Source organism: Salvelinus alpinus, chromosome 8 (assembly GCF_045679555.1).
Source record: "Salvelinus alpinus chromosome 8, SLU_Salpinus.1, whole genome shotgun sequence".
Classification (NCBI taxonomy): domain Eukaryota; kingdom Metazoa; phylum Chordata; class Actinopteri; order Salmoniformes; family Salmonidae; genus Salvelinus; species Salvelinus alpinus.
The window spans coordinates 12,271,683-12,299,338 of NC_092093.1; the positions used below are offsets into that span (position 1 = coordinate 12,271,683).

General features: G+C 46.0%; 1 protein-coding gene across 6 annotated transcripts in view; it reads left to right on the forward strand.

Annotated features, from left to right (window-relative positions):
* The window catches only part of LOC139582567 (neurexin-3b-like), a 626,716-nt gene that overhangs the window by 20,527 nt on the left and 578,533 nt on the right, over window positions 1-27,656 (forward strand). For all 6 annotated transcript variants that reach the window (XR_011676380.1, XR_011676381.1, XM_071412690.1 and 3 more), the window contains exon 2: window positions 13,382-14,568. Coding sequence is in view for 4 of the 6 variants with exons in the window: in XM_071412690.1 (XP_071268791.1) it covers window positions 13,872-14,568 (697 nt within the window). In the remaining 2 variants the exon portion in view is untranslated. The remainder of the gene's footprint in view (window positions 1-13,381; window positions 14,569-27,656) is intronic.

The window sequence follows — 27,656 nt, forward strand, 5'->3', positions numbered from 1 at the left end:
TGCAGTAGGCCTTTAGAATAATGCTAAACATATCCTTGACTCTATCCAACTTGATGAGAGGGAAACAAACAATGCCAGTCAACCTGCACAGCCGGACCATTGAATCTACACCTAAACGGTACCAACATAATAAGAGTTAGCCTATAGACAAGATTAAATTAACAATCTGATGAGTGACAATATTACGCATATCAGTTGTCAAATTGTACATGAATTGATGGGCGCATCTTGTACTTGGCAGACGCAGGGAAAGGAGCATTGCTTTATCAAATCCTCCCTCAGTCACATGCAGGTAAAACATAATGATAATGATAATGATTTCTATATGAATTCTGAAAGAGAATTATCCACAGTTTCTATGAGACTTACTTTTGTCTAATAAATAAAACAATTCAAGTGGTGCAGCTCTTTTTCCAAGAATATCGTGCTGTCCATGCATTCAGCTCATGACCACTCCACTGTCCATGCATTCAACTCATGGCCACTCCACTGTCCATGCATTCTGCTCATGGCCACTCCACTGTCCATGCATTCAGCTCATGACCACTCCACTGTCCATGCATTCAGCTCATGACCACTCCACTGTCCATGCATTCAACTCATGACCACTCCACTGTCCATGCATTCAGCTCAGGACCACTCCACTGTCCATGCATTCTGCTCATGACCACTCCACTGTCCATGCATTCTGCTCATGACCACTCCACTGTCCATGCATTCTGCTCATGACCACTCCACTGTCCATGCATTCTGCTCATGACCACTCCACTGTCCATGCATTCAGCACAGGACCACTCCACTGTCCATGCATTCTGCTCATGACCACTCCACTGTCCATGCATTCAACTCATGACCACTCCACTGTCCATGCATTCAGCTCAGGACCACTCCACTGTCCATGCATTCTGCTCATGACCACTCCACTGTCCATGCATTCTGCTCATGACCACTCCACTGTCCATGCATTCTGCTCATGACCACTCCACTGTCCATGCATTCAGCACAGGACCACTCCACTGTCCATGCATTCTGCTCATGACCACTCCACTGTCCATGCATTCTGCTCATGACCACTCCACTGTCAACGCATTCAGCTCATGACCACTCCACTGTCCATGCATTCTGCTAATGACCACTCCACTGTCCATGCATTCAGCACATGGCCACTCATGCAGCAGCATTGCTCTGGCTACTATAAGGAAACACTAGTACCATAATAAACCTAAATTAATATATGCTGTTCTGTTGTCAATGGATGAATAGGAGCTAGAATGCAGATATAAACAGATAATGGTATAAGTCACTTTAACTTTTGGTTAGTACTTGCTGAATGGCTTTCCATATCTGGGGAAAGATGAAACCAGGCCAGCGGGTGAGCGACTGTCTGAGACTGTGGATTTGAGATTCCTGGAGCCTTACATGAGCAACGGTGGAAATGTGACCATGGAAAACTTTGTCACATCAATATCCCTGGCAGACAAGTTGATTGCAAAGAAGACTAGCCTGCTGGGAACAGTGAACAGATAAAAGACAGGAGCTCTGCGCAGAGCAACATACCATCGGAGCTGTACTCCACATCAGTGATGGAGAGTGGTAAGCAACACTGTACAGTGTACAGTGTTTGCATCCTCAGCACCATAAATCCCACTGGATCTGGCATGTGAGCTTCGTGAGAACCACATGAACGCCAAGAAAGAAGCTACAGTCACCAAGCAGGTAGCAGGTCCTGCTCTCCCTCTTCCCCAAGAACCACAGCTCCAAGCAGGCAACAGGTCCTGCTCTCCCTCTTCCCCAATAACCACAGCTCCAAGCAGGCAGCAGGTCCTGCTCTCCCTCTTCCCCAAGAACCACAGCTCCAAGCAGACAGCAGGTCCTGCTCTCCTTCTTCCCCAAGCACCACAGCTCCAAGCAGGCAGCAGGTCCTGCTCTCCCTCTTCCCCAAGAACCACAGCTCCAAGCAGGCAGCAGGTCCTGCTCTCCCTCTTCCCCAAGCACCACAGCTCCAAGCAGGCTGCAGGTCCTGCTCTCCCTCCTTCTCAAGCACCACAGCTCCAAGCAGGCAGCAGGTCCTGCTCTCCTTCTTCCCCAAGAACCACAGCTCCAAGCAGGCAGCAGGTCCTGCTCTCCTTCTTCCCCAAGAACCACAGCTCCAAGCAGGCAACAGGTCCTGCTCTCCCTCTTCCCCAATAACCACAGCTCCAAGCAGGCAGCAGGTCCTGCTCTCCCTCTTCCCCAATAACCACAGCTCCAAGCAGGCAGCAGGTTCTGCTCTCCCTCTTCCCCAAGAACCACAGCTCCAAGCAGGCTGCAGGTCCTGCTCTCCCTCTTCCCCAAGAACCACAGCTCCAAGCAGGCTGCAGGTCCTGCTCTCCCTCTTTCTCAAGCACCACAGCTCCAAGCAGGCAGCAGGTCCTGCTCTCCTTCTTCCCCAAGAACCACAGCTCCAAGCAGGCAGCAGGTCCTGCTCTCCTTCTTCCCCAAGAACCACAGCTCCAAGCAGGCTGCAGGTCCTGCTCTCCCTCTTCCCCAAGAACCACAACTCCAAGCAGGCAGCAGGTCCTACTCTCCCTCTTCCCCAAGAACCACAGCTCCAAGCAGGCAGCAGGTCCTGCTCTCCTTCTTCCCAAAGAACCACAGCCCCAAGCAGGCAGCAGGTCCTGCTCTCCCTCTTCCCCAAGCATCACAGCTCCCACTCAGGCAAAATAAGACACAATGTCAAGTCGGCAGGTTCCCACAAAACAAGGCCCATGAAAACTGTGTGCAGTGTAACCGATGTTGTTTTTGTGTGTGCTGACAGTGGACCCGAAGCGTAAAAGGAAGACGCGATTGATTCATGAGTAATGGCACAATACAGTGTCTGATTCAATCAACAAATGGCTGTTTTTACATATTGTCATCAATATATTTCCACTAATATTTCTTTATACAATAATCGTTTACAATTGTTCATGCACTGGTGCTTTTGTTTAGGAATACAGCAAATCATTTCACCTGCGCACCTGGCAGGTTATATTTGTCACGTTCGTTAGGATCGGACCAAGGCGCAGCGTGGTATGCGTACATTCTTATTATTTAAAGAATGAACACTGAACAAACTAACGAAACGAACCGTGAAGCTATACAAACGAGTGCTGACAGGCAACTACACATAGACAAGATCCCACAAGAGAAAGTGGGAAACAGGGCTGTCTAAATATGATCCCCAATCAGAGACAACGATAAACAGCTGTCTCTGATTGGGAACCATATCAGGCCAACATAGAAATACGAAACCCCTAGACCTACAACAACCCTAGACATACAAAACCCTATACATTTAAAACCCTAGACATACAAAACTAGAGTACCCACCCTAGTCACACCCTGACCTAACCAAAATATATAGAAAACAGAGATATCTAAGGTCAGGGCGTGACAATATTATTATTATTATAATCTGTAATGTTTCTACTTTGTCAAAAGAAGCTGTAACTAGACTTTATTAATTATTATAACTCTATTACTAATTGAATCTACAAATAAAGTTGATCAAATGGAAACACTAATGATTTTATTGCAAGGGAAACAAAAGTAGGCTAGAGGCCTATGTTTTTTCTAGGACTTTGTAGAATTATATAAAACATATCCTTGAATCTATCTAAACAAATAGCTTTTGCTGTTATTTTTATTTAAATGTATGCATTTCCATGAATGTTTCTTCATGCAATTAATCATTTACGATAGTTTATGCACTATTTATCAAGCATTTATGAATCAAGCATGTTGGCACACCATGCAGGTTGATATTCATCTGATGCATATGCTAAAGAGGACGCCCGACGATGTCCTCTAGCGGGTACTTATATGCTGAAAGGCCAGCAGGTTTTAGTGTTACCTTCTATTTTTTGGTTGAGTTGGAGCCGTGAATCCAATATATAATTATTATTATTTTTTAAACTTTTCAACAAGTTAATAGGCTATTTATTGTATTTCAAAAGGGATGTTGAATTATGATTGGTTGCCAACGCAACCAGAAATCAACATTTGAAGATGTATCTTCTTGCTTGGAAATTTCTATCTGTGCCACTGACTTAGTCTGGCTTTAATTCCAGTTGGTCTACAAATTAATTATTTATATGTTTGATTCACGTCTCCATCTCAACCGAAAATCAAAGTTAAAGAATAGGACTAAATCAAATTAAACTTTATATCAAATTCAAATAAAATGTCAATTATCTGTCGCATACACAGTTTAGCAGGTGTTATGACGGGTGCAGTGACATGCTTATGTTCCTATCAATCAATACAGTAAATGTCAAACAAGCACACAATAATCAAAAATTCAAAAATAATCTAAAATGGTGTACAGCAGTAGATATATAAATAGTATGTAAACATTAAGGTAACTAGTGTTCAATGACTATGTAGGGCAGCAGTCCCTTAGGTGCAGTGTACAGTAGAGTACTGGGTGGTAGCTGGATAGGACAGCAACTAAGGTTCAGGGCAGGGCACTGGGCGTAGGCCAGCTACTGCTGGCTATTAACAGTCTGACGACCTGTGGAGAGAAGCTGTTTATCATTCTCTCAGTCCCAGATTTGATGCACCTGTACTGTCTCCTCCTAGATGGTAGCGGAGTGAACAGGCCATGGCTGAGGTCCTCGATGATCTTCTTGGCCTTCCTGTGACACTGGGTGCTGTAGATGTCCTGGAGGGAAGGCAGTGTGCCCCCGATGGTGTGTTGGGTTGACTGCCCCACCCTCTGGAGAGCCCTGCGATTGTCGTACCAGGCGGTGATACAGCCAGACAGGAGGCTCTTAATGGTGCATCTGTAGAGGTTTGTGAGGTTCTTAGGGGCTAAGCCAAATTTCATCAGGGGTGCCTTTGCGCCTTCTTCACCACACTGTCGGTGTGAAGGGACCATTTCAGGTCCTCAGTGATGTGCACGCAGAGGAACTTGAAGCTTTTGACCCTCTCCGCTGCGGCCCGTCGATGTGGATGGGGGTGTACTCTCTCTCTGCTGTCTCCTATAGTCCACGATTAGCTCCTTCATTTTGTTGACGTTGAGGGAGAGGTTATTTTCCTGGCACCACTCTGCCAAGGCAGTCACCTCCTCCCTGTATGCTGTCTCGTCGTTGTGGGTAATCAGACCTACCACTGTTGAGTCGTCAGCAAACTTGATGGTTGAGTTGGAGGCCTGCGTAGCCACACAGTCATGGGTTAACAGGGAGTACAGGAGGGGTCTGGGTAAGGGGTGGGTTGAGGGGTGCCGGGTAACTTAGAGGTGATATGATCCTTAACCAGCTTCTCAAAGCACTTCATGATGACAGAAGTGAGTGCTACGGGGCGATAGTCATTTAGTTCAGTTACCTTTGCTTTCTTGAATACAGGAACAATGCAGGACATCTTGAAGCAAGTGGGGACAGCAGACTATGTGGATTATGTCTGTAAACACTCCAGCCAGCTGGTGTGCTCATGCTCTGAGGACGCGGCTAGGGATTCCTTCTGGGCCGGCAACCATGCGAAGGTTAACACTCTTAAATGTCTTACTAACGTCGGCCACAGAGAACAAGAGCTCACAGTCCTCGGGAGCGGCCCACGTCGGCAGCACTGTGTTTTCCTCAAAGTGGGTGAAGAAAGGGTTTAGCTTGTCCAGGAGCAAGACGATGTGGCTGGTTTTCCTTTAATAAGCTGTGATTTTCTGGAGTCCCTGCCACATATGTCTCGTGTCTGAGCCTTTGAACTGCGACTGTACTTTGTACTGAGACTGCACTTTGTACTGAGACTGCACTTTGTACTGAGACTGCACTTTGTTCTGCCTGTTTGATTGCCTTACGGAGGGCATAACTGAACTTTTTTTTTATTTGACGATATTCCCATTCATCTTGACATGATTAAATGCAGTGGTTCGCGCTTTCAGTTTTGCGTGACTGCTGCCATCGGGCCACGTTTTTTAGTTTGGATAGGTTTTTTATCTTCACAGTGGGAACAACATCCCCTATACACTTCCTGATGAACTCAGTCACCGTGTCAGTGTATACATCAATGTTATTCTCAGAGGCAACCCGGAACATATCCCAGTTTGTGTGATCAATACAGTCTTGAAGTATGGATTCCGATTGGTCAGACCAGCGTTGAATAGACCTTAGCACGGGTAACTCCTGTTTGAGTTTCTGCCTATAGGAAGGGAGAAGCTGAATGGATGATCTGATTTGCCAAAGGGAGGGCTAAAGAGGCCCTTGTAGCAATCCCAGAAGGATTAACTAACAATGGTTGAGAGTTTTTAACACGCGAATACTGCAGGCAAAGTGTTGATAAAACTTCGGTAGCATTTTCCTCAGGTTTGCTTTATTAAAGTTCCCAGCTACAATAAATGCGGCCCTCAGAATATGCAGTTTCCGGTTTGCACAAAGTCCAGGGTAGTTATTTGAGAGCCGTCGTGGTATTGGCTTGAGGGGGAATATACAGTACACAGCTGTGACGATGACCTAAGACAATTCTCACGGGAGGTAATGCGGTCAGCATTTGATTGTGAGGTATTCTAGGTTGGGTGAACAAAAGGACTTCAGTTCCTGTACGTTACCACAATCACACCATTAGCAGTTAATCATGAATCATACACCTCCACCTTTCTTCTTCCCGGAGAGTTCTTTATTCCTGTCTGCTCAATGTACTGAGAACCCAGCTGGTATGGACGAGATCAGTATATCTGGAGAGAGCCATGAATCCGTGAAACAGAGTATGTTACAGTCCCTGATGTCTCTTTGGAAGACATCGCCCTGAGCTCATCTACTTTATTATCCAGAGACTGAACATAAGATAGTAATATACTAGGAAGCGAAGGATGGTGTGCATGTCTTCTGAGTCGGACTAGAAGTCTTAGGACCTAGAAGCAGAGCTGCCATATCTGAAAGTCCACTCCTTATATCTCTTCTCCGCCTCTGGTGTCTTGGAGCAGCGTCTGATATAAGTTCAATCTCCAAAGTATCTAATTCGAAATGCTGGTGAGGTACTGCCGCTCTGATATCCAAAAGTTATTTATGGCTGTATGTAATAATGCAAAAACCTTCTGCGCTAATAATGTGAGAAATAACACTACAGCTCTAATAAATACTGCAAAGCTCCTTAGGACCCAGAAACAGGACGGCCATGTCTATCGGCTCCATCTTGTCCAGCCAGCTGGTCTGCGAAAGCTCTGAGAACGCGACATGGGATGCCGTCTGGACCGGCAGCCCTGCGAGGGTTAACACACTTAAATGTCTTACTCATGTTAGCAATTTATGTTATTCTTCAATAACACAAACTCCAAAGCAAATCAGGGGTAGGAAACTAGGTTTATTCAAAGAGGACAAATCATACGGAGAGGTAGATGGTCATTCTCTCCTGTCCTGAGTTATGTTCTCTCAGTGATTCTCTCCTGGGATTCTCTCCTGTGATTCTCTCCACAGAACAAAGGGACAGCATGTAGTTTTATTACCCAGCCCTAGCCTGTGGTCGACCAATTAGAATTCCTTGCAATAAAACTAGCCAATTTGCCAAATAACAAGTATCCTATTTCAGAAGACATATTCCTCCCATGTCTCTGAACCATTGATCAATCATTCCCTATTACAGAAAAAACACTATTTCCATATATCGTTAGTTCTAGTCCTCTTGACCTCTCTGAGCTCTTGACCTCTCGTACTCTGTCTCTGCGTTGTGTATTTATCTTCGACATATTCTTACACTCACGTCGGCCATGGAGATCTGGAGCACACAGTCGTCGTGAGCGACGGCCCCCGTCGCTCGACCATCGCACGACCCCCGTCGCACGACCATGTTTGATTTGATTTTGTCCTATTCTTTCGATTTTTGGTTGACATGGAAACGTGAATCAAAAAAATATCAAATATTAGTTTGAAGTCAAACTGGAATTAAAACCAGACTAAGTCAGTGGCACAGATGAAACTATCCAAGCAGAAAATACATCTGTTTCAAATGTTGCTATTTGGTTGCATTGACAATCAAAATAAAATTCAATATCATTAAATAGCGTTGCATTCTGTTGGGGCTACAGGTGCCGCTAGCGGCACTCCTCCCACATTCCATTGAAAAGGCAGAGCGGCAAATTCAAAAAAAAAAAATGAAATATTTAACTTTCACACATTAACAAGTCCAATACAGCATTTGAAAGATAAACATCTTGTCAATCCAGCCAACATGTCCGATTTTTTAAATGTTTTACAGAGAAAACACCACATATATTTATGTTAGGTCACCACCAAATAAAAAAAGACAGACATTTTTCACAGCACAAGTAGGCTGCATTTAGCATGCACAAGCCAACCTAACTAACCTAGAACCAACCTAAATAACCTAGAAAAAACTACCTCAGATGACAGTCCTATAACATGTTACACAATAAATCTATGTTTTGTTCAAAAAAATTGCATATTTTAGCTATAAATCAGTTTTACATTACTGCTACCATCATAGCTACAGTCAGAAATCGCACGGGAGTAGCCAGAGTAAATACAGACACCAACTACCTAATTACACATCATAAATCATTTCAGACAAATATATGGTGGATAGCTAATGAAAGACAAATATCTTGTGAATACAGACAATATTTCCGATTGTTGAAGTGTTTTACAGCGAAAACACCACATATATTTATGTTAGTTCACCACCAAATACAAAAGACAGACAGACAGTTTTTCACAGCAACGGTAGCATGCAAGTATCAAATCAAATCAAATCAAATCAAATTTTATTAGTCACATACACATGGTTAGCAGATGTTAATGCGAGTGTAGCGAAATGCTTGTGCTTCTAGTTCCGACAATGCAGTAATAACCAACAAGTAATCTAACCTAACAATTCCACAACTACTACCTTATACACACACAAGTGTAAAGGGATAAAGAATATGTACATAAAGATATATGAATGAGTGGTGGTACAGAACGGCATAGGCAAGATGCAGTAGATGGTATAGAGTACGGTATATACATATGAGATGAGTACTGTAGGGTATGTAAACATAAAGTGGCATAGTTTAAAGTGGCTAGTGGTACATGTATTACATAAAGATGGCAAGATGCAGTAGATGATATAGAGTACAGTATATACATATGAGATGGGTAATGTAGGGTATGTAAACATTATATTAAGTGGCATTGTTTAAAGTGGCTAGTGGTACATTTTTACATAATTTCCATCAATTCCCATTTTTAAAGTGGCTGGAGTTGAGTCAGTATGTTGGCAGCGGCCGCTAAATGTTAGTGGTGGCTGTTTAACAGTCTGATGGCCTTGAGATAGAAGCTGTTTTTCAGTCTCTCGGTCCCTGCTTTGATGCACCTGTACTGACCTCGCCTTCTGGATGATAGCGGGGTGAACAGGCAGTGGCTTGGGTGGTTGTTGTCCTTGATGATCTTTATGGCCTTCCTGTGACATCGGGTGGTGTAGGTGTCCTGGAGGGCAGGTAGTTTGCCCCCGGTGATGCGTTCTGCAGACCTCACTACCCTCTGGAGAGCCTTACGGTTGTGGGCGGAGCAGTTGCCGTACCAGGCGGTGATACAGCCCGACAGGATGCTCTCGATTGTGCATCTGTAGAAGTTTGTGAGTGCTTTTGGTGACAAGCCGAATTTCTTCAGCCTCCTGAGGTTGAAGAGGCGCTGCTGCGCCTTCTTCACGACGCTGTCTGTGTGGGTGGACCAATTCAGTTTGTCCGTGATGTGTACACCGAGGAACTTAAAACTTTCCACCTTCTCCACTACTGACCCGTCGATGTGGATAGGGGGGTGCTCCCTCTGCTGTTTCCTGAAGTCCACAATCATCTCCTTTGTTTTGTTGACGTTGAGTGTGAGGTTATTTTCCTGACACCACACTCCGAGGGCCCTCACCTCCTCCCTGTAGGCCGTCTCGTCGTTGTTGGTAATCAAGCCTACCACTGTAGTGTCATCCGCAAACTTGATGATTGAGTTGGAGGCGTGCATGGCCACGCAGTCGTGGGTGAACAGGCAGTACAGGAGAGGGCTCAGAACGCACCCTTGTGGGGCCCCAGTGTTGAGGATCAGCGGGGTGGAGATGTTGTTACCTACCCTCACCACCTGGGGGCGGCCCGTCAGGAAGTCCAGGACCCAGTTGCACAGGGCGGGGTCGAGACCCAGGGTCTCGAGCTTGATGACGAGTTTGGAGGGTACTATGGTGTTAAATGCTGAGCTGTAATCGATGAACAGCATTCTCACATGGGTATTCCTCTTGTCCAGATGGGTTAGGGCAGTGTGCAGTGTGGTTGCGATTGCGTCGTCTGTGGACCTATTGGGTCGGTAAGCAAATTGGAGTGGGTCTAGGGTGTCCGGTAGGGTGGAGGTGATATGGTCCTTGACTAGTCTCTCAAAGCACTTCATGATGACGGAAGTGAGTGCTACGGGGCGGTAGTCGTTTAGCTCAGTTACCTTAGCTTTCTTGGGAACAGGAACAATGGTGGCCCTCTTGAAGCATGTGGGAACAGCAGACTGGGATAAGGATTGATTGAATATGTCCGTAAACACACCAGCCAGCTGGTCTGCGCATGCTCTGAGGACGCGGCTGGGAATGCCGTCTGGGCCTGCAGCCTTGCGAGGGTTAACACGTTTAAATGTTTTACTCACCTCGGCTGCAGTGAAGGAGAGCCCGCAGGTTTTGTTCGGGGGCCGTGTCAGTGGCACTGTATTGTCCTCAAAGCGGGCAAAAAAGTTGTTTAGCCTGTCTGGGAGCAAGACATCCTGGTCCGCGACGTAGCTAACCTAACTAACCTAGAACCAACCTAGAACCAACCTAAATAACCTAGAAAAAACTCCCTCAGATGACAGTCAGTCCTATAACATGTTACACAATAAATCTATGTTTTGTTCGAAAAATGTGCATATTTTAGCTATAAATCAGTTTTACATTACTGCTACCATCATAGCCACCATCACAGCTACAGTCAGAAATCGCACGGCAGTAGCCAGAGAAAATACAGACACCAACGTCAACTACTAATTACACATCATATAACATTTCAGAACAATATATGGTGGATAGCTAATGAAAGAATAAGATCTTGTGAACAGAGCCAATATTTCCGATTTTTGAAGTGTTTTACAGCGAAAACACAATATATCGTTATATTAGCTTACTACAATAGCTAGCACACAGCAGCATTGCTTCTAGTCAAACGGTAGCATAGCACAGTTCGACAGATATATATGAAAAAGCATCCCAAATTGGGTCCTTATCTTTGTGGATCTTCCATCGGAATGTTCTCCAAGGGGTCCTTTGTTCAGAACCGACTTTATTTGGATCCATAAGGAACGATTTCCCTCAGAATTAGCAAGCAACATTAGCTAGCATTGCTAGCCTCTCGTTCTTGAACCAATTCTTGCGTCGCATCACGTCTAAAGTCCAGAATAAATTTCAATAATATAATTAAACTATATTGAAAAAACATACTTTAAGATGATATTGTGACATGTATCAAAGAAAATCGAAGCCAGAGATCATATTCACCTTTAAAAAGGTTCTTCAATGAGCCGAGTACAGGTCAGACTTCGCGCCCAGAAAATAAATAAAAGTGCGCACGTCTCAGTCAAAGACGTTGTGTTCAGTCCCTGGTCGAGATAATCAACTGATTTTTTCTCTCACTTCCGCATTACACACAGGCGAAGGCGTATGACGTGTTTCTACAGTAATAAGTGACATGCCCTTTTATAGACAAGCTCCTGAAGAGAGAGTTCGATTTTGGAAATCTCAGTTCCGGTTAGGAAATGGTCTGTAAAAGGAGTTCTGTTTCACTTAGAGAAATAATTCAAACGTTTTTAGAAACTAGAGACTGTTTTCTATCCAATAGTAATATTAATATGCATATTGTACGAGCAAGAATTGAGTACGAGGCCGTTTAAAAATCTTACGATTTTCTCCAAAAGTGAAAACAGCACCCCCTTGTCCTTAACAGGTTAAATGAACCAGAGCTTGAAACCCTAGGCCTATTGTATTGTCTATATTTAGTTGAATTCTGGGTTTAATTGAAACAATAGCTGCTGATGACTTTGCAAATGCTATATAGGCCTAAATACACGACATGACCAAAAGTACTGTATGTGGACACCTGCTCGTCAAACATCTCATTCCTTGAATGACTAGGTGTGTCCAAAATGCTGACTGGTACCTGTATATATATATATATATATACTACATGATTAAAGTATGTGGACACCTGCTCGTCGAACATGTCATTCCAAAACCGTGGGCATTAATATGGAGTTGGTCCCCACTTTGCTGCTATAACAGCCTCCCCTCTTCTGGGAAGGCTTTCCACTAGATGTTGGAACATTGTTGCGGCGACTTGCTTCCATTCAGTCACAAGAGCATTAGTGAGGTCGGGCACTGATGTTGGGCGATTAGGCCTGGCTCGCAGTCTGCGTTCCAATTCATCCTAAAGGTGTTCGATGGGGTTGAGGTTAGGGCTCTGTGCATGCCAGTCAAGTTCTTCCACACCAATCTCAACATACCATTTCTGTATGCATCTCGCTTTGTGCACAGGGGCATTGTCATGTTGGAACAGGAAAGGGCCTTCCCCAAAATGTTGCCACAATGTTGGAAGCACAGAATCATCTGGATTGTCATTATATGCTGTAGCATTAAGATTTCCCTTCACTGGAAGTAAGGGGCCCGAACCATGAAAAAACAGCCCCAGACCATTATTCCTCCTAAATCAAACTTTACTGTTGGCACTATGCATTGGGGCAGGTAGCATTCCCCCGGGCATTTTTCCACTTCACAATAACAGCACTTACAGGTCAGGAATTTGACAAAACTGACTTGTTGGAAAGGTGGCATCCTATAACGGTGCCATGTTGAAAGTCACTGAGCTCTTCAGTAAGGCCATTCTACTGCCAATGTTTGTCTATGGAGATTGCATGGCTGTGCACTCGATTTTACACTCCTGTCAGCAACGGTTGTGGCTGAAATAGCCCAAATCCACTCATTTGAAGGGCTGTCCGCATACATTTGTATATATAGTGTAGCATCACTGTTGATATATGTGTGATAAAGTTTGGTCACATTTCATTTGCTCTGTGAAACCTACCCTTTGGAATGACTCTGAAAGCAACAGTGAATATATTTAGTTTTCAAGTGATCTCTCCACATCATTCCCATGAAATTACATTGGCAATAGTCAGTGAAAAAAAACAGCTGGGCTGGTTTAATACCCTAGATGGGAGGCCAAAGGGTAAGTGAATATATATAAATTCTCCAGTAGGAAGTGCTGGCAGCAAAATGTTTATGGTGATTTCAGACTTTTGTTGCAACCTACAGTCAATGAATGTTTTTGGGTGAGATGAGATTCACAGGTGTGTTGTGTATGCTGAATAATGCCATTTCTGTTGTTTTGCAGTGACGTCTCTGTAAGGCCTGAAACTGGACTAGGAAGTACAGTACTATGGGACGTGGCTACGGATCTTGACCCAAAATGGCCGCTGTGTGTTTTAATCCTTGCAGTCGCCTCAAAGGAAACAACTCATCGATGGGCCTCTGTATCACTGACGGAACATACTAAGGATCAGTCTCAACACACTAAGGACTGATTCTCTCAAGGTTATCCTCCTTAGTAGGAATACAGATGTTTCTTCTCTATTATCTGCAGCTCAGACTTGGATTTAAATGGTCTCCCATATTTCAGTGATTTCAATATCAGATCTTTATCACAGTCTAAAGGATATTGCGTCACCTTCCTGACTAGAGCAGGTGATATATACATTGAATAGCCTATATCCGTCATTGAACTGAAAACCCCTCTGAATGGTATTCCGAATCTAAAGGATCTCTCCCTCTAACCTCTAACCTCAACTGACATAACCCTATAGCTCTACATATTTTTATCTACAATGAATCCCTTTAGTCTCCCTCAGTGTGTTCTTCTGCTTCTCAGTACTCTACTGGGCCTGTGTCAGGGCCTGGAGTTCAGGGGTTCCGAGGGCCAGTGGGCACGGTACCTCCGCTGGGACGCCAGCACCAGAAGTGACCTCACCTTCCAGTTCAAAACAGACGCGTCCGACGCCCTGATCCTCTACTTCGACGACGGCGGCTACTGTGACTTCCTGCTTCTCACCGTAACGGAAGGGAAGCTCCAGCTTCGCTTCAGCATTGATTGCGCTGAGACCACAGTCACCTCTGACAAATCGGTCAACGACAGCTGCTGGCACTTTGCGATGGTCAGCCGACACAACCTCAGAACGGTCTTGGCCCTGGACGGGCAGACCAAGGCGCAGGATGTTCGACCAGAGCGCCAGTTCATGAAGATCGTCAGTGACCTGTTCCTCGGGGGCGTACCCGGAGACATCAGGACCTCGGTCATCACCCTGCCAACGGTTAGAGAGCTGCCTCCGTTCAGAGGAGTTATCAAAGATCTGAATTACGGGAAAAAGGTTCCCAAGCTGATCAACAGTCAGAAGGTACGTCTGGAGATGATGGGTCTCTGTACAGGGAACCCGTGTGAGAATGGAGGCACCTGCTCCGTGGCTGATGGAGAACCCTACTGCGACTGCTCCAACACGGGATATACAGGAAGGACCTGCAGCCAAGGTGAGATGATTCTGTCTTGCCAACCAATTTATGTTACTAATTGTAGATAAGTAAAAATAAATCTGTGTAACTATACATTATTTACACTGTATTTATATTGAGATAACTTCATATTATCTCAAAGGTTTTTGTTACATTGTTCGTTCCATGTTAGAAGAACACACTCCCACATTTTTGTGTTTTTTGCATTTATAATTTACGAGACACAGATTCACTGCTAATAGTATGCAGGACTTCTCTGTGTGGGTGGTTCCTCTTTCACAGTTGATTTAAAATGGAATGTTTGTTGTATGTGGGCGTTATATCGGAAGTGGTATGAGACGAAATAGCGTCTCTTCTTCCTATTATTACTTTCAGGAGAAATCTGTACAGGGATGCAGTATTGTTTGATAAGAGTCATATTACAAAGTTCAGATCTTTCTCTTCCCATCCAAATATTTGTTTTACAGGGACCATAAGTGTACAAAATAGTTTGAATAATAAGTAACAGCTTTATCTTCCTCCCTCTGGACACTTAGGCTATCTCTGCTATGTATCTTATCGAGATGTGGTACTCTGACAAGGCTCTTAGTAAATTCCTATTTCAGTTCATGCCTTTAGTTCTGCCTTTTTTTATGAGACAAAGGAAACTAATGCATCTCTAGATGACACCACATGTTCTTCTTCTTTTTCATCTGGGTTTTATGGGTATAGAGAACCAGTGTGAGTTTGATTGACTGCTGACCCACTTACTGTTCCTGCCTGGTTAGGTCACTTCCTGGCTGGTTAGGTCAGAGTCACACGGTCGAAAGACGACACAACTATCTTGAAACAGGAGGGAATGAATGCACACTGTGGTTCACTACCTTAGACTGAAGCGTTTTATCCCCCTGTTGGGTTCTTGTAGATATCAGTTACTACACTCCACTGCTATGCTTAGCATTCCAAAACACAACATACTAATGGCAGTAATAATATAGGACCGTATATATTTTAGAATTGTTTAGAACACTGTACAACATGTCTGCTGCACTGTGGTCAGACTCAGTGACTGGACACTGTACAATATGTCAGCAGCAGTGTGGTCAGACTCAGTGACTGGACACTGTACAATATGTCAGCAGCACTGTGGTCAGACTCAGTGACTGGACACTGTACAATATGTCAGCAGCAGTGTGGTCAGACTCAGTGACTGGACACTGTACAACATGTCTGCTGCACTGTGGTCAGACTCAGTGACTGGACACTGTACAATATGTCAGCAGCAGTGTGGTCAGACTCAGTGACTGGACACTGTACAATATGTCAGCAGCACTGTGGTCAGACTCAGTGACTGGACACTGTACAATATGTCAGCAGCAGTGTGGTCAGACTCAGTGACTGGACACTGTACAACATGTCTGCTGCACTGTGGTCAGACTCAGTGACTGGACACTGTACAATATGTCTGCTGCACTGTGGTCAGACTCAGTGACTGGACACTGTACAATATGTCCGCAGCACTGTAGTCAGACTCAGTGACTGGACACTGTAAAATATGTCCGCTGCACTGTGGTCAGACTCAGTGACTGGACACTGTACAACATGTATGAGGCACTGTAGTCAGACTCAGTGACTGGACACTGTACAATATGTCTGATGCACTGTGGTCAGACAGTGACTGGACACTGTACAATATGGCCGCTACACTGTAGTCAGACTCAGTGACTGGACACTGTACAACATGTCTGCTGCACTGTAGTCAGACTCAGTGACTGGACACTGTACAACATGTCTGCTGCACTGTAGTCAGACTCAGTGACTGGACACTGTACAACATGTCTGCTGCACTGTGGTCAGACTCAGTGACTGGACACTGTACAACATGTCTGCTGCACTGTAGTCAGACTCAGTGACTGGACACTGTACAACATGTCTGCTGCACTGTGGTCAGACTCAGTGACTGGACACTGTACAACATGTCTGAAGCACTGTAGTCAGACTCAGTGACAGGACACTGTACAACATGTCTGCTGCACTGTAGTCAGACTCAGTGACTGGACACTGTACAACATGTCTGCTGCACTGTAGTCAGACTCAGTGACTGGACACTGTACAATATGTCTGCTACACTGTAGTCAGACTCAGTGACTGGACACTGTACAACATGTCTGCTACACTGTAGTCAGACTCAGTGACTGGACACTGTACAACATGTCTGCTACACTGTGGTCAGACTCAGTGACTGGACACTGTAAAACATGTCTGCTGCACTGTGGTCAGACTCAGTGACTGGACACTGTACAACATGTCTGCTGCACTGTAGTCAGACTCAGTGACTGGACACTGTACAACATGTCTGCTGCACTGTGGTCAGACTCAGTGACTGGACACTGTACAACATGTCTGCTGCACTGTAGTCAGACTCAGTGACTGGACACTGTACAACATGTCTGCTACACTGTGGTCAGACTCAGTGACTGGACACTGTACAACATGTCTGCTGCACTGTGGTCAGACTCAGTGACTGGACACTGTACAACATGTCTGCTGCACTGTAGTCAGACTCAGTGACTGGACACTGTACAACATGTCTGCTGCACTGTAGTCAGACTCAGTGACTGGACACTGTACAACATGTCTGCTGCACTGTAGTCAGACTCAGTGACTGGACACTGTACAACATGTCTGCTGCACTGTAGTCAGACTCAGTGACTGGACACTGTACAACATGTCTGCTGCACTGTAGTCAGACTCGTGACTGGACACTGTACAACATGTCTGCTGCACTGTAGTCAGACTCAGTGACTGGACACTGTACAACATGTCTGCTGCACTGTGGTCAGACTCAGTGACTGGACACTGTACAACATGTCTGCTGCACTGTAGTCAGACTCAGTGACTGGACACTGTACAACATGTCTGCTGCACTGTAGTCAGACTCGTGACTGGACACTGTACAACATGTCTGCTGCACTGTAGTCAGACTCAGTGACTGGACACTGTACAACATGTCTGCTGCACTGTGGTCAGACTCAGTGACTGGACACTGTACAACATGTCTGCTGCACTGTAGTCAGACTCAGTGACTGGACACTACAACATGTCTGCTGCACTGTGGTCAGACTCGTGACTGGACACTGTACAACATGTCTGCTGCACTGTAGTCAGACTCAGTGACTGGACACTGTACATTATGTCTGCTGCACTGTAGTCAGACTCAGTGACTGGACACTGTACAACATGTCTGCTGCACTGTGGTCAGACTCAGTGACTGGACACTGTACAACATGTCTGCTACACTGTAGTCAGACTCAGTGACTGGACACTGTACAACATATCTGCTACACTGTGGTCAGACTCAGTGACTGGACACTGTACAATATGTCCGCAGCACTGTGGTCAGACTCAGTGACTGGACACTGTACAATATGTCTGCTGCACTGTGGTCAGACTCAGTGACTGGACACTGTACAACATATCTGCTACACTGTGGTCAGACTCAGTGACTGGACACTGTACAACATGTCTGCTGCACTGTGGTCAGACTCAGTGACTGGACACTGTACAACATGTCTGCTGCACTGTGGTCAGACTCAGTGACTGGACACTGTACAACATGTCTGCTGCACTGTAGTCAGACTCAGTGACTGGACACTGTACAACATGTCTGCTGCACTGTGGTCAGACTCAGTGACTGGACACTGTACAACATGTCTGCTGCACTGTAGTCAGACTCAGTGACTGGACACTGTACAACATGTCTGCTGCACTGTGGTCAGACTCAGTGACTGGACACTGTACAACATGTCTGCTGCACTGTAGTCAGACTCAGTGACTGGACACTGTACAACATGTCTGCTGCACTGTAGTCAGACTCAGTGACTGGACACTGTACAACATGTCTGCTGCACTGTGGTCAGACTCAGTGACTGGACACTGTACAACATGTCTGCTGCACTGTAGTCAGACTCAGTGACTGGACACTGTACAACATGTCTGCTGCACTGTGGTCAGACTCAGTGACTGGACACTGTACAACATGTCTGAAGCACTGTAGTCAGACTCAGTGACAGGACACTGTACAACATGTCTGCTGCACTGTAGTCAGACTCAGTGACTGGACACTGTACAACATGTCTGCTGCACTGTAGTCAGACTCAGTGACTGGACACTGTACAATATGTCTGCTACACTGTAGTCAGACTCAGTGACTGGACACTGTACAACATGTCTGCTACACTGTAGTCAGACTCAGTGACTGGACACTGTACAACATGTCTGCTACACTGTGGTCAGACTCAGTGACTGGACACTGTACAACATGTCTGCTGCACTGTGGTCAGACTCAGTGACTGGACACTGTACAACATGTCTGCTGCACTGTAGTCAGACTCAGTGACTGGACACTGTACAACATGTCTGCTGCACTGTGGTCAGACTCAGTGACTGGACACTGTACAACATGTCTGCTGCACTGTAGTCAGACTCAGTGACTGGACACTGTACAACATGTCTGCTACACTGTGGTCAGACTCAGTGACTGGACACTGTACAACATGTCTGCTGCACTGTGGTCAGACTCAGTGACTGGACACTGTACAACATGTCTGCTGCACTGTAGTCAGACTCAGTGACTGGACACTGTACAACATGTCTGCTGCACTGTAGTCAGACTCAGTGACTGGACACTGTACAACATGTCTGCTGCACTGTAGTCAGACTCAGTGACTGGACACTGTACAACATGTCTGCTGCACTGTAGTCAGACTCAGTGACTGGACACTGTACAACATGTCTGCTGCACTGTAGTCAGACTCGTGACTGGACACTGTACAACATGTCTGCTGCACTGTAGTCAGACTCAGTGACTGGACACTGTACAACATGTCTGCTGCACTGTGGTCAGACTCAGTGACTGGACACTGTACAACATGTCTGCTGCACTGTAGTCAGACTCAGTGACTGGACACTGTACAACATGTCTGCTGCACTGTAGTCAGACTCGTGACTGGACACTGTACAACATGTCTGCTGCACTGTAGTCAGACTCAGTGACTGGACACTGTACAACATGTCTGCTGCACTGTGGTCAGACTCAGTGACTGGACACTGTACAACATGTCTGCTGCACTGTAGTCAGACTCAGTGACTGGACACTACAACATGTCTGCTGCACTGTGGTCAGACTCGTGACTGGACACTGTACAACATGTCTGCTGCACTGTAGTCAGACTCAGTGACTGGACACTGTACAATATGTCTGCTGCACTGTAGTCAGACTCAGTGACTGGACACTGTACAACATGTCTGCTGCACTGTAGTCAGACTCAGTGACTGGACACTGTACAACATGTCTGCTGCACTGTAGTCAGACTCAGTGACTGGACACTGTACAATATGTCTGCTGCACTGTAGTCAGACTCAGTGACTGGACACTGTACAACATGTCTGCTGCACTGTAGTCAGACTCAGTGACTGGACACTGTACAACATGTCTGCTACACTGTGGTCAGACTCAGTGACTGGACACTGTACAACATGTCTGCTGCACTGTGGTCAGACTCAGTGACTGGACACTGTACAACATGTCTGCTGCACTGTAGTCAGACTCAGTGACTGGACACTGTACAACATGTCTGCTGCACTGTAGTCAGACTCAGTGACTGGACACTGTACAACATGTCTGCTGCACTGTAGTCAGACTCAGTGACTGGACACTGTACAACATGTCTGCTGCACTGTAGTCAGACTCAGTGACTGGACACTGTACAACATGTCTGCTGCACTGTAGTCAGACTCGTGACTGGACACTGTACAACATGTCTGCTGCACTGTAGTCAGACTCAGTGACTGGACACTGTACAACATGTCTGCTGCACTGTGGTCAGACTCAGTGACTGGACACTGTACAACATGTCTGCTGCACTGTAGTCAGACTCAGTGACTGGACACTGTACAACATGTCTGCTGCACTGTAGTCAGACTCGTGACTGGACACTGTACAACATGTCTGCTGCACTGTAGTCAGACTCAGTGACTGGACACTGTACAACATGTCTGCTGCACTGTGGTCAGACTCAGTGACTGGACACTGTACAACATGTCTGCTGCACTGTAGTCAGACTCAGTGACTGGACACTACAACATGTCTGCTGCACTGTGGTCAGACTCGTGACTGGACACTGTACAACATGTCTGCTGCACTGTAGTCAGACTCAGTGACTGGACACTGTACAATATGTCTGCTGCACTGTAGTCAGACTCAGTGACTGGACACTGTACAACATGTCTGCTGCACTGTAGTCAGACTCAGTGACTGGACACTGTACAACATGTCTGCTGCACTGTAGTCAGACTCAGTGACTGGACACTGTACAATATGTCTGCTGCACTGTAGTCAGACTCAGTGACTGGACACTGTACAACATGTCTGCTGCACTGTAGTCAGACTCAGTGACTGGACACTGTACAATATGTCTGCTGCACTGTAGTCAGACTCAGTGACTGGACACTGTACAATATGTCTGCTGCACTGTGGTCAGACAGTGACTGGACACTGTACAACATGTCTGCTGCACTGTGGTCAGACTCAGTGACTGGACACTGTACAACATGTCTGCTGCACTGTAGTCAGACTCAGTGACTGGACACTGTACAATATGTCTGCTGCACTGTGGTCAGACAGTGACTGGACACTGTACAACATGTCTGCTGCACTGTAGTCAGACTCAGTGACTGGACACTGTACAACATGTCTGCTGCACTGTAGTCAGACTCAGTGACTGGACACTGTACAACATGTCTGCTGCACTGTAGTCAGACTCAGTGACTGGACACTGTACAACATGTCTGCTGCACTGTAGTCAGACTCAGTGACTGGACACTGTACAACATGTCTGCTGCACTGTGGTCAGACTCAGTGACTGGACACTGTACAACATGTCTGCTGCACTGTAGTCAGACTCAGTGACTGGACACTACAACATGTCTGCTGCACTGTGGTCAGACTCGTGACTGGACACTGTACAACATGTCTGCTGCACTGTAGTCAGACTCAGTGACTGGACACTGTACAATATGTCTGCTGCACTGTAGTCAGTCTCAGTGACTGGACACTGTACAACATGTCTGCTGCACTGTAGTCAGACTCAGTGACTGGACACTGTACAACATGTCTGCTGCACTGTAGTCAGACTCAGTGACTGGACACTGTACAACATGTCTGCTGCACTGTGGTCAGACTCAGTGACTGGACACTGTACAACATGTCTGCTGCACTGTAGTCAGACTCAGTGACTGGACACTGTACAATATGTCTGCTGCACTGTGGTCAGACAGTGACTGGACACTGTACAACATGTCTGCTGCACTGTAGTCAGACTCAGTGACTGGACACTGTACAACATGTCTGCTGCACTGTAGTCAGACTCAGTGACTGGACACTGTACAACATGTCTGCTGCACTGTAGTCAGACTCAGTGACTGGACACTGTACAACATGTCTGCTGCACTGTAGTCAGACTCAGTGACTGGACACTGTACAACATGTCTGCTGCACTGTGGTCAGACTCAGTGACTGGACATTATCCTTTGGCCTGTTTCTATTCTCTCTCTGCCTCTTTCTAACAATGAGGAGAGGAGAATCCCTCTTTCTAACAATGAGGAGAGGAGAATCCCTCTTTCTAACAATGAGGAGAGGAGAATCCCTCTTTCTAACAATGAGGAGAGGAGAAGAGATGCATCCAGTCATTTGAGAGCTTCTCTCAGGCCGTGGGGGCGATGACATCCTTGTGCTAAAACAACCTAGATTGAAGAGGTTACTTGTGATTCAGGACAACAGTTGAATAGAGGGCCATGTAGTCGCCCCAGGACAGAGTTTATAATTCACAACACAGCAGCCCTATTACGGAGACGACAAATGCCACTAGACAGGAGAACGGCCCTCTGCTGCGGCCTTAGCTAGACTGGCCCCTTGGTGTCCAGCTCACACACAGCAGTCCAGGCTATTTCTCTCTCTAGCTCTCTCTCTTTCTCTGGTCTCTCTCTCTATTTCTTCCTCTCTCTCTACATCTCTCTTTCTCTGGTCTCTCTCTCTCTATTTCTTCCTCTCTGTCTCGCTCTCTCTCTACATGTCTCTCTCTCTGTGTCTGTCTCTGTGTCAGTCTTAGCTGATGTGGCTGCTTGTTGATTACACCATGGATACTCTGAAGCATAATTGGGAGGATAATGAGAGCAGAAATGACGGGACAAATACCACACTAAATTCAAACTGACATCAGCAATCGACAATGTCTTACAGGGAGGATTTTGTTGCCACAGTGTGTCTACAACAACACTTACTGCTAAAGCTCTGTTGTTGTTTTTCTAAAGACATTCTTGCACTTGCAGGCAGGCTTTGTGTAATATTTGTTGTACAGTACAGACATCATATTTTTCCAACATTGATAATAATCCCCATCAGCATTAGAGACGCAACTGTTCTTTCTGTGTGTCTGTGTAGTGTTACGCTGATTGAGGCTGTTGATGCAGCATCATGTGTTACACTAATGAGTAATGGGGCAATCTATCAGACCTGTGCGTGTTCACTGTGTGTGTGTGTGTGTGTGTGTGTGTGTGTGTGTGTGTGTGTGTGTGTGTGTGTGTGTGTGTGTGTGTGTGTGTGTGTGTGTGTGTGTGTGTGTGTGTGTGTGTGTGTGTGTGTGTGTGTGTGTGTGTGTGTGTGTCTGCGCGTGTTCACTTTGTGTGTGTGTTTGCATGTGGACGTCAAGCCGAAGCCACACACACACACACACACACACACACACGCACACGCACACGCACACGCACACACACACACACACACACACACACACACACACACACACACACACACACACACACACACACACACACACACACACACACAGCTACAGTTTGCTAGCCTAGAGGTGTCTGGTTCAGGCTTCACACGGCAGGCAGATGGCTGGCCCCACTAGGCCTAAGAAGCATTTAGCTGCTAGACTGGGATGGGCTATATGTCCACTCAGTTTTCACTGTTGTTCATTTAGATCCAATTCATTTAAACCTAGCCTCCCTAAGGCTATGTGTACCGCAATACAGCTTTTCACTGTGGATGAGAACACTACATGGACTAAACTAAAGTAAGAGCACGGGTGACTGATTTAGCTTAGCTTAGCCTAGCTTAAACATGAGCAAGATCCTCAGCATCATCCCAGCCCTCAGCCCTTCATGATGACTGGGTTAGCTTAGCCTAGCTTAAACATGAGCAACATCCTCAGCATCATCCCAGCCCTCAGCCCTTCATAATGATTGGGTTAGCTTAGCCTAGTTTAAACATGAGCAACATCCTCAGCATCATCCCAGCCCTCAGCCCTTCATGATGACTGGGTTAGCCTAAACCTAGCTTAAACATGAGCAACATCCTCAGCATCATCCCAGCCCTCAGCCCTTCATAATGATTGGGTTAGCTTAGCCTAGTTTAAACATGAGCAACATCCTCAGCATCATCCCAGCCCTCAGCCCTTCATGATGCCTGGGTTAGCCTAAACCTAGCTGAAACATCACAGATTAATTGGGTTAGCTTAGTTAGCATCGCAGCCTTCAGCGCCCTAGACATGATCTCAGGCCCCACAAGATGACACCACATCAACATCATTACATTACATCAGAACCATCATCAGCCCCACGTGATGACTTATTTAGCCTATCCTTAGCTAGCTGGAACATAATCATTATCAGCGACCATCATCATCCCAGCCCTCATCCTGTCCATGTCCTCACAAGGGCAGGTAGCCTAGTGAGCGTTGGGCCATTAACCGAAAGGTTTCCGGTTCGAATCCCCCCAGCTAACTTGGTAAAACAATCATTGATGTGCCCTTGAGCAAGGCACTTACTTAACCCTAATTACTCCTATAAGTTGCTCTGGATAAGAGCGGCTACCAAATGACTTAAATGTAGATAAAAGCTCAGCCTCACACAGGGTGACTGGGTTAGCGTTAGCCTAGCTGAAACGTTATGATCATCCCTGCCCACAGCTCCATCAGAGCTCAGCCCTAAACACTGCCCTCCAGCAGATGAAGACGATCGACAGTTGGCCATAAAACACATGCTCAGTGTCTGCTCATGTGGCTAAGTACATCTGTGTGTCAGGGTATTGGAATCAGACACTGTTTTCTCGCCGTTCTGCTGCTCGGTGAACTGGTGTTAAAATCAGTCAAGACTGATGTCAAAAAATGGCATTTTCTCCAGACCAGGGTGACAAGGGGGAAAGGGGGATACCTAGTCAGTTGCACAACTTCAATGCATTCAACCCGAAATGTGTCTTCCTCAACTAACCCAACCCCTTTGAATCAGAGAGGTGCGGGGGGGGGGGGGCTGCCTTAACCAATGTCGTTGGGGAGCAGTTGTCGTTTAACTGCTTTGTAGGCTTCTATAATGTAAACAAACTGATCCCCGTTCTCTCATCACACTTCTTACACTTCCTCTTGTTTTAATGAGCAGTTTAAATAGGCCTCGTTTTGCTTCAAATCTGCATGTCGTTGCCTGAGAAAACATGAGTAATTGAAGGCTAGTAAAATCTTAAACAAGTGCTGAAACGATTCCTGCAAGCTTAGCTTTGGGGATTAATAAACATACATGGAGAAATGACAGTTTCAATAATATTACTATGAAAATAGGTCAGGGGGAAAAGAGGGAGGACTTGGGTGTGTGTGTGTGTGTGTGTGTGTGTGTGTGTGTGTGTGTGTGTGTGTGTGTGTGTGTGTGTGTGTGTGTGTGTGTGTGTGTGTGTGTGCGTTTGTGCTTGTGTGAGTGCTTGTGTCTGTGTCTGTGTCTGTGTGTCTTTGCATGCGCCTAATTCCAACACAGTCAGAGCTCAGAGGGCACTTGTGTCTGGGTCCAAGCCTGAAAGTGATGTTAGGATTTGCACAGGCTGGGATGGAGGATGGTGATGCATGCTGTGGCTGGTCAAATGGAGCAGGAAAAGGATTACACGGAAACCACATGTTATTCTATCTGCCGTCCATTGACTTGTTCTGGACACTGCAGCCAGTCACATGACAGAAAGGAGGAAAATTTTATCTGGATTTGTATTCCAACCTTCTCCCTTCCTTCTCCCCTCCTTCTCCCCCTTCCCTCCTTCTCCCTTCCTTCTCCCCTCCTTCTCCCCTCCTTCTCCCCTCCTTCTCCCCCTTCCCTCCTTCTCCCTTCCTTCTCCCCTCCTTCTCCCCTCCTTCTACCTCTCCTTCTCCCCTCCTTCTCCCCTCCTTCTCCCTTCCTTCTCCCCTCCTTCTCCCCCTTCCCTCCTTCTCCCCTCCTTCTCCCCTCCTTCTCCCCCTCCTTCTCCCTTCCTTCTCCCCTCTTTCTCCCCTCTTTCTCCCCCTCCTTCGCCCTTCCTTCGCCCTTCCTTCGCCCTTCCTTCTCCCCCTCCTTCTCCCCCTCCTTCTCCCCCTCCTTCCCCCTCCTTCTCCCCTCCTTCTCCCCCTCCTCCCCCTCCCCTCCTTCTCCCATCTCCCTCCCTTCTCCCCTCCATCTCCCATCTCCCCTCCTTCTCCCACTCCCCTCCTTCTCCCCCACCCCCACTTCTCCCCTCCATCTCCCCCTCCTTCTCCCCCTCCTTCTCCCATCTCCCTCCCTTCTCCCATCTCCCTCCCTTCTCCCCTCCTTCTCCCCCTCCCCTCCTTCTCCCATCTCCCTCCCTTCTCCCCTCCATCTCCCCCTCCCATCCTTCTCCCATCTCCCTTCCTATTCCCATCTCCCTCCCATCTCCCTTCCTATTCCCATCTCCCTCCCTTCTCCCCTCCATCTCCCCCCCCTTCTCCCCCTCCTTCTCCCCCTCCCATCCTTCTCCCATCTCCCTTCCTATTCCCATCTCCCTCCCTTCTCCCCTCCATCTACCCCTCCCACCCTTCTCCCCTCTCCCTCCCTTCTCCCCTCCCATTTTTTTTAAAGCTGAATGAAAAATAAATAAACACGAATATACCTTGATTAGATAAGTATTCACCCCCCCCCCCCTGAGTCAATACATGTTAGAAACACATTTGGCAGTGATTCTTGGGTAAGTCTAAGAGCTTTGCACACCTGGACTGTGAAATATTTGCCCATTATTGTTTTCAGAATTCTTCCATCTCTGTCAAGGTATTGGGAATCATGTCTGGCTAGACTGCAATTTTCATGAAGATTCAAGTCAATACTGTAACTTCACCACTCAGGAACATTCACTCTGGTGTATTGTAGGTTATTGTCCTGCTGAAAGGTGAAATCCTTTTCCATTATCTGGTGTAAAGCAGACTGAACCAGGTTTTCATCTAGAATTTTGCCTGTGCTTAGCTCCATCCTATTTCTTTTTTCCCTGAAAAACTCCACCGTTTTTGCCTATGTCAAGCATACCCATACCACGATGCAGCCAACATAATGCTTGAAAACAAGGAGGCAGTTACTCAGTGATGTGTTATGTTGAATTTGCCCCAAACATAAGGCTTTGCATTTAGGCCATTTTTGCAGGATTTAGTGCCTTGCATACAGGATAAATGTTATAAATATATATATATATATATCTTTTTATATGTATATATTAAATATGTTTTCATTCTTCTTTCGCTATGTCATTTAGGTAATTATTGTTTGTCCATCCTCAGTTGTCTCCTATCACAGCCATTGAACTCTGTAGCTGTTTTAAAATCGCCAATGGAAGACATCCCAGAGCAGTTTCCTTCCTGTCCTGCAGCTCAGTTCAGAATTATGTGTCTGTGTGGTTTAATACATCATCCACAGCATAATTATTAACTTGACCATGCTTAAAGGCCCAGTGCAGTCAAAAAATGTGATTTCCTGTGTTTTATTTATATTTCCACACTATGAGGTTCGGAAAAATACTGTGAAATTGTGAAAATTATGATAATTCCCTTTTAATATAAGAGCTGTTTGAAATGACCATTAAATGTCAGCCTGTTTTGGCGGGATACTCCTGAGCTGTTATATTTGTTAATTTATAAACATTTGTAGAATTTTCTTTTCACTTTGACATTACGGAGTATTTTGTGTAGATCAATGACCAAAAAACCTAAACAATATAATCTATTTCAATCCCACTTTGTAATGCAAAAGAAATTGAACAAACCCAACGGCGT